We start from the raw sequence: 8897 nt of genomic DNA on the forward strand, positions 1-8897 counted from the left end.
AGCAAACCCTAATCCGTTCCTAAGAGAACATGGTGAATGGATGTTCCTTCAGGGATATCGACCAACAAGAGTCACTTCAAATGTCGAGCCTACATCCTATACGGGACCTGTAACTCGATCGAGAGCCCGTGCCATGCGTTCAATTCCCGTTCAGGAATTGGCGAACCCCCTTGTTCAAGAAGTTCAGGAAGAGGGGAGTTGCACATCTGAACACTCTCTAGAAGACATTCCCTTTGTCGAACAGAGTAAGGGGGTGTTCGATGACCTCATTACTCAGTTTGAAGCACTAACCATTGGCAATGATAAAAATATGCCAGTATTAGTGGCTGGGGCAATCAGTAGTGAAGACAAGATCCTGGAACTTCAAAGACTACTGACCGAGAGGGATGAAGAAGTAGCCCGACTCTCAACGCAATTAGCTCATCAAGCTAACATGAGACAAAAAGAGAGTGAGATTGGGCAAAATTCCTCGTCTTCAGCACCGCCCTACACAACCATCACCGTCTGGTGTGCAACCACCACTAGCCGGTGTTCAACCTCAACAAGATCTAAAGACTCTTATCATGGAGAGTATTCGAGAATACCAGGCTGCAACAAGTATGCCGATTCTGGGATATCATAAGCCATACCCGACTTACTATGACCAAATCCCGTTTCCACCAAACTATGTCAGACAAAAGTTCGAAAAGTTTGATGGAATTAACGGTTTTCCCCATGAGCATTTGGCATATTTTACTTCTGCATGTGGTGAATCTGTCCAATCAGATGCACTGTTGATTAGACAATTTGTGTAATCGCTAAAAGAGGCAGCGTTCACCTGGTACACTCAATTGCCCCCAGGATCCATAAATACCTGGGACGACATGCAAAAAGCCTTTCTGGCACAGTTTGTGAGTTCAAAAAAGACCATAAGCATCCATGACCTGGTGGAAACGAAGCAACGAGCCAGTGAAAATGCTAATGAATTCATAACGAGATGGAGAAATCTTAACCTCCAATGTCCGAAAAGGTTATCAGAACAAGCTGCGGTTTCAATGTGTGCCAAAAACCTTAACCCTGAGGTGGCAACCTTCGTGGGCACAGTAGAGCCCAAAAATTTCAATGAGCTTGTCTCGAACATGTACCGTTGAAATACAAATTGCTCGGCAAAAGGGTGGCAAACCCTTATCGAGATTCAAAAACAAAAAGCCATTAAAGAAGGGAGAATCAATGGCCACTTTTATCAATACCGGCAGCAATAAAGATAAAGGGAAGGCACGAGAGCTGCAAAAGAAATTAACTCTCAAAGAAAGGAAAGAAGTCAAATATTCATTTGACGATGATGACGTTGACCAAATTTCCGACGAGTTGTTAAAGGCTAAAGCAATAAGACTTCCTGAGCCTAAACGACCCAACGAGGTTGATATGACAAATGACCCAAATTATTGCCGGTATCATTGAATTGTGAGCCATCCACTGACGGATTGCTACATCCTCAAAAACATTATCGAAGGCATGATCAAGAGAAAAGAAATTGAAATTGACTCTTCTCTTGGAAAAGCGGTGACAAATACGACTTCCTTAGCGGAGAATGACCAAATACCAAACGATCCCACACAAAAGGATGCAATTTCTGTGGCATTTGAAGTTGATAAGGAAGTTACAATAGTTCAAGCTCACTCAGACATGCCGAAGCCAGGAAATCCAAATATTCCTACTTTGTATGAGCTCATGACAGAGCCCAATTTAGAAATTTGGGATGATTGGTATGATAGTGAAAAGGATTCAGAAAGTACATGGCAACCATGTACTCGAAGAAAACCTACAAAAATTAAAAGTCCATCTTGGAAACCATCTGGAAACTCTGGAGTCAAATTCTGGAGTACACCTGAAACAAAGAATCACAAGAATAAGAGAAGGACTGGAAAGCAAAAAATTTCTTTAAGAAATGAACTTGAACAACCAAAACGAAATCTAGTAACTCTAGAGGAGTTTTTACCAAAAGAGTTACGGGAAAAGGCAATTATTGGTGACGACAGTGTGTCAGATTGCTGCATGACTTTACTGGCAGAAGAAGGTCCTGAATCTACCTTGTTCGAAAGTGAAAAAGAGGTAGATGAAATTACCTTGCAAGATATGCGGCGGAAAATTGTTGCAAAGAAGGCAAAAGAAGTGAAAGAGCTTGAAAAGGCTACACAAGATCTTCACAAGCCTTCATCTTCGACCAACAAAGAATTCGCTAATGATGGTCGAAGAGACAAAAGCACTGGTGAAAATGAAATGACGCGAGCAAAATATGATATATTGGCTCATCTAAAGCGCATCCCTGCTCTCTTGAGCGTTTATGATGCACTGCAAATGTCTCGTGAGCATAGAAATGCACTTGTTGTTGCATTAACAAGTCCTGAATTTTATACAGAGAAGATAGAGCCAATAAAACCTACATCACTCGAGATGCATACCTCTTGTATGGCATGCATAACCTTTGATGATAAAGACCGTCAGTTGGGAGCCGCCTTGCATAATCGACCTCTCTACGTGACAGGTATGGTTGCTAATGTTCGCGTGAGTCGCATTATGTTGGATTGTGGATCAGCTGTGAATGTACTCCCCTTAAAAACCTTGAGAGATGTTGGTTTACACCCACGTCAATTGTCTCCGTCACCATTGACAATTCAAGGTTTTAACCAAGTTGGGGAAAAAGTATGGGGAAGTATCACATTGAAAGTTGAAATAGGCGAACTTAATTCTGAAGCCTTATTTCATGTCATTGATTCAGACATATCCTATAATGTGTTGTTAGGGCGACCTTGGCTTCATGAATATGGGGTCATTCCTTCAACACTTCACCAATGCGTTAAGTTTTGCAAGGAAGGCAAAGTCAGAAGTGTTAATGCAGACCCAAACCCCTTTTACGGGGAACAAGTGAATTACGCTGATGCAAAATTTTACAAGTCGGCTAATGTCACGATTTTGAAAGAGAAACTTGAGGAGGGAAAATGTCATGAAAGCTTAACCTCACAAAAATCCCTGCAAGTTAAGCAACTATCCCCTGTGAAATCTCCTCAGCCTAAAGAGGAGGACTTGAAGGTATCTAATCAAAAACGAACCTTCAAGTACATCCCTAAAAGTCAACGAGGAGTGGGACAAAAAGCTTTGACGCTGATTGAAGATTCGATGACAGCCCTTATGACGAGCTTTACTTTATCGCTGAGGAAAATTGATCAGTCACTACCCAAGGGTAAAATGCAAATTTCAATTACTTTTGGGGAAAATAGCAAGAAAAATAAAAGGGTTGTCACTCTTAATAAAAAATCTTCAACTTCTGTAACTCTGAAAGCCTTCAAAGTGGAAAAGAAAAAGTTCCATGTCAAGAAGCAAAAAGGAATCACAATCCATCAAAATAATGATTGTTTAAAAGCTTCTTTTGAACCAGACAAGTTAACAGAAGAGGAACAAAAAATGTTTCACAATGACGATGTACCCACACCTTCCTTGCGGGTGTCGGTGTTTGACAGACTTGAAGCAAGCACATCCACCCCACGAGTGTCAGCATTCGAAAGACTTGTTTTCCCAAGTGCTCCACAGCCAAAGGAACTAAAAATCAAAAGCAGTGGGTGCCAAAACAAAAGAAACCCTTGAGAATTACTATTCTTTAGGGGCATGAAACACAAGAAGATGAAGAAAATATTGCTCAAGTCAATTACCTCTCTTTTGAAGAAAGTTTGACCGAAGAAGATGAAAGCTCGAGCTCAAACCCTTCGGAAGATTTTATAGACATTTTGCAACCAGCACCTCAAGAATTCGAAGACGGAGGACAAGTAACAGTGGATGATTTAATAGAGATCAACCTTGGGACCGAGGACGATCCAAAGCCTGTATTTGTCAGTGCTTTATTAACCGAAGAAGAATTACCACAATACAAACAAGTCCTTCGTGAAAACAAAGATGTATTTGCTTGGGGGTATCAAGACATGCCAGGGTTGGATCCAAAGGTTGTCGTACACAGGTTGGCAGTATCGAAAGACGCTACCCATGTTAAACAATCTCAAAGAAGAATTCGACCAGAGCTACTTCCCAAAATTGAGGCAGAAATTGACAAGTTAAGAAATTGCTGGTTTATTCGGGAAGTTAAGTATCTCATTTGGCTCGCAAACATTGTCATTGTGATGAAGAAAAATGGGTAACTCCGCATATGTGTGGATTACCGAGATCTTAATCGGGCTTGCCCAAAAGACGAATTCCCACTCCCCATCACTGAGTTATTGGTAGATGCTACCACTGGTTTCGATGCCTTATCATTCATGGATGGGTTTTATGGGTACAACCAAATCAAGATGGCACCTGAAGATGAAGAGCTCACTGCTTTTTGGACACCAAAAGGTATATTTTGCTATACAGTTATGCCATTTGGCCTCAAGAATGCAGGGGCAACCTACCAAAGAGCAATGGCCACAATTTTTGAAGACATGATGCACAATACTGTGGAATGTTATGCTGATGATTTAGTGGTCAAAACAAAAGAAAGGGCAAATCATCTTGATGATTTAAAACAAGTCTTTGATAGGCTCAGGCAACACAATCTCAAGATGAACCCTTTAAAATGTGCATTTGGGGTAACATCAGGAAAATTCCTCGGGTTTATCGTCAGACATCGAGGAATTGAAATCGACCCTGCAAAAATCAAGGCAATTTTGGAAATGCCTCCCCCATGTAATTTACGTCAACTACGTGGACTACAAGGAAGACTTGCATATATCCGAAGGTTCATCTCAAACCTGTCCGGTAGATGTCAACCTTTTTCGAGATTGATGCAGAAAAATGTCCCATTCATTTGGGATGAGGCATGCCAAAATGCTTTTGAAAGTATTAAGAAATACCAGTTACACCCACCAGTGTTGAGAGCTCCAATCTTAGGAAAGCCATTGATATTATATATCACCTCACTCGACCGCTCCTTGGGAGCCTTGATGGCGCAAAACAATGAGGAGGGAAAATAAGTGGCTCTTTACTACCTAAGTAGAACTTTAGTAGGGGCAGAAAAAAACTACCCTCCAATCAAGAAAGTGTGCTTGGCTTTAATTTTTGCCGTCACAAAATTACGGCATTATTTACTCTCACACCCTGTGACTTTAGTGTCAAAAGCTGACCCTTTAAGATATATTCTATCAAAGCCCGTGTTGTCTGGGCGACTGGCCAAATGGTCTATGATTTTGTCAGAATTTGAAATCAACTTTCTCCGGAAAAAAGCCATAAAAGGGCAAGCATTGGCGAATTTTCTGGCAGCACACCCAATTCCAGACGATATGGAGTTGCGAGAAGATCTTCCAGACGAAGAATTTTTCACAGTTGATACTTCATCATGGAAATTATGCTTTGATGGGGCAGCAAAAAATAGTGGGGCAGGTGCTGGAATTGTCTTTGTGACACCATCGGGAGGCCTGATTAGAGCAGCCTAGCCACCGGCAAAATATAAAGCACCGGTTCTACCAATATATACAGAAAAGGCAGATCCCATTAGGCATGTTGGGAAATTCGACGACCAGATGGAATTGGTCGGAGTAAGTGACGATTATCGATGTAGAGTTTTCCCGACTACATTGTCGGATACTACCCAGGAATGGTATTGGAATTTTAAGCCAAACTCCATTACCTCTTGGGAAGCATTCAGGAATGAGTTTTGTAGACAATTCAACACTACTCGGACTCCACCAGTTTATGCCAACCACTTGGCAGATATCAAACAAGGAAAAGATGAGTCTCTAAAGAATTATATACAAAGATTCATGAGAGAAGCCAATAGAGCAACTGCTGTAGGAGACGAGGGGAAGATGGTTGCAATATCTGCTGGGATAACTTATCGGAGCCCTTTGTGGGATAGCATACATAGAAATCCAATTTCAACACTTCAACAATTTCTTGACCGAGCAGACAAGTATATGAAATTGGATGATGCAATCGAGAAAGAGGAGAATGGCATAAACAATCCGGGCGAATCAACTGACTCTCCTAAGGATGGTGGAAAGAAACGTGGAAATAACGAGTCTGACCACCATGAGGAAAAGAAAGTAAAGTTGAGTTCAAATGAAAAGCCAACCAAGTATGTGCCTCAGTTTACTAACTACACCACTCTCTCGACCAGCTGAGCAGAGATATATCTTGCTAGTCATGAAGAGGTTCCCTACAAGAAGCCTCCCCCCATCAGGAAAGAGATGAGGAAAAGAGATATGGATAAGTTTTGTCGTTTCCATGGAGATTATGGTCATGACACGAATGAATGCAATCACCTCAAGGACGAGATAGAATTTCTTCTCCGGTCGGGCAAGTTGAGGAAGTATCGGGCAGAGACACCCCAAGGAGAAGGAGGCAGCAACAATCCTGGTTTCAGACGACAAAGATCTCCACCCTTGCAGCCCATACCTATGGACTTTACCTTAGACACTATATGTGGAGGTCCACACTTGGCTGAGGAGAGCAACGAAGAAAGGGAGAGGTATGCTGAGCGGGAGTGCTAGGATTAGAAACCACTGGAGTGGCGAGCATCGAAGGATATCTTATTTCTAAATACCGCTTTCAGAGTGGTAGCTTGATTTCGAGTTGTTGACTTGTTATTTAAGTTTGGTTTATGAGCTGGTTATTTGCTAACCAGTCATTTTATTTTTGAACAATTTTGGTTGTTTAAGACTCGTTATTAGACATGTTTTGTCCTTTTTAATTTACGAGTAATAAAAGAGACTACGCGCAACGTGGTCGATTCTTGCTACAAATATGCATGTGTGTTAGTTATCCGAGCAGTGTTCAACTGGTCGGTAAAATCGGACAATGTTCAACTGGTCGATATGTTCAAGCAGTGTTCAACTGCTCAAATATTTTCCATATATTCTATGTGTTTCACGAGTAATTAACTGCTCGCACAGATTCGGTCAAGTAGCAAGTGACTAAGGATCTTTCAACCCTCGATCACCTGAGAGGCACATGGGGTATACAGGTATATAATTTAACACAGGCAATAAGAGCACGAGTTAATATATCTATTTTTAGGCTGACTTGTAAATTTTCGAAGTCCAAAAAGGCCATTAAGCTAACTTGTTTGACAAAGCTTAAGTAACTTGGAATTTTTTAAAATTTCAAGTTAGAAGCAGATATTCGTGTGACAATAAACATTATGCTCATAAAATGTTAGAGCAATAAGAGTGTGAGAAAGTATACTTAGTATGGACTTATGAAATGTCTAAAATTTCTAAGTTAGAAAACTAAGTACTCATGCTAGAATATAAGGCATACATCAGAGTGACTTTACTATTCACAAAAAACTTATAACTTTTTAAGTTTAAAAAGACCTAGAATGTTTTAAGTTAGAAAAGAAAAGTAAAGTATAAATGCCAATAACTCAGCTGTAAGAGAGAAATATCAAAGCTGCTAAGCAACAATTGTCCTCACAAGAATAAAGAGCAAACTACTAGCCGGGTACAAGGTTTAGCTGATCAGGTGCAAAGTTTTCCTGGTCGGGAGAGCAGATACAACTTCCCTGGTCGGCTAAGCATGTATCACCGATCGAGTAGGAAACTCTATTGTTTAGCATGAATAACATCGATGAGTCCCTGGATGTAACGACCCAACTATTCTAGACTTTGGACCATTAATGACTACTATACTAATCTTAAGAAAATGTACATATGAAATAACCATAACTTTATTTAAAAACTGTAAAGTAAAGGTTAAATACATAAAAATTCATTTAGGATATGGGATCCCATTATTTTGAAAACAAAACATAACTTAAATAAATTGGTTACAAAATTAAGTGCGGAAAAATAATACATAGAAATCATAACTAAAAGATTTAAAAACTTCATCCTCAAATCGAACGCGCAATTCACTGATTCCATCCTGCTTCAATACACATCCTCAAGCTGCCAAAAATCTTTCCGCCGCCATAACTATTTTCCTGCACATATAAACATAAAGGAATGAGTCTAATGCCCAGCAAGGAAAAACTACTAACCACATAAACATACACATAAAATCATATCATAACATATGCTAAAAACATATCATAACATATACTATACAAGACTATACTAATAATGGCCATTATGACATGTGATAAACCATCTACGTCCCCTATCTAATATTTGAGGTAGGTTAGATCACATGTAGTGTATGATAACCCATCTACGTCCCCTATCTAATATTTGAGGTAGGGTAAATCATAACATAACATATAAAAACATAAACTTATCATAACATATTAAACATAACATAACATATCATACAAACATACAAGATCTAGCCTATTTTACTTACCAAAATACCGGGATGATGAGAACAAGGTCAGGATTTTGGAACACTCCCTAAAACCATTAATAGAGATGTGAGTTTTCTAAAAGAAAAGAGATGGAAAGAATAAACTACACCATCAAAACGATACTTACCAACGAAAACCTTAAGTTCGAAGAACTTAGATGCCTAACCAAGAATAGAGAATACGAGTTAGGATTTGAGTAGAGAAACTATAAGAACTTAAGGAAACAATACAGAAATGAACTAGAATTTGGAATACCTTTAATGCTTCTATGACCGAACTACTCCTCGAAATCGAAATACACTCTATGAACCTTACTTCCCAAGTGTCTAATAAGCTTAGAATGATAAAGCTTATAACCCCAACCCAAGTGTTTATCACTCTATAGTCTCACTAGCACCTAGAAGGCTCAGATCAATGCTTGAAGAATGAATGAAAAGGCTTGGTGCTAGGTCCTATTTATAGAGTTCTAGGAATAAAAATCTTCTAATTATAATCCAAATTTAAATTTAAATTTAGAATAGAATCCTAAGGAATAAAAAATCTTTTAATTATAATCCAAATTTAAATTTAAATTTAAAATAGAATCCTAATTTCTAACTTTCTAAATCCC

General features: G+C 39.4%; 1 protein-coding gene across 1 annotated transcript; it reads left to right on the forward strand.

Moving 5' to 3' along the window:
• Positions 1–1494: 1494 nt before the first annotated feature.
• On the forward strand, positions 1495–4166 carry LOC133780178 (uncharacterized). Its single transcript, XM_062220050.1, has 2 exons — positions 1495–3546; positions 3639–4166. The coding sequence occupies exons 1-2, from the start codon at positions 1495–1497 to the stop codon at positions 4164–4166; spliced, it is 2580 nt and encodes an 859-aa protein (XP_062076034.1).
• The last annotated feature ends 4731 nt before the right edge of the window (positions 4167–8897 follow it).

This window comes from Humulus lupulus, chromosome 5, assembly GCF_963169125.1.
Source record: "Humulus lupulus chromosome 5, drHumLupu1.1, whole genome shotgun sequence".
Classification (NCBI taxonomy): Eukaryota; Viridiplantae; Streptophyta; class Magnoliopsida; order Rosales; family Cannabaceae; genus Humulus; species Humulus lupulus.

What these genes read in the sequence shown, in the direction of transcription:
- LOC133780178 (XM_062220050.1), top strand. Translation starts at nt 1,495, where the DNA reads ATGATCAAGAGAAAAGAAATTGAAATTGACTCTTCTCTTGGAAAAGCG. An exon ending in TGTCAGCATTCGAAAGACTT is followed by an intron (nt 3,547 to 3,638) that starts GTTTTCCCAAGT and finishes ACTATTCTTTAG; the next exon opens with GGGCATGAAACACAAGAAGA.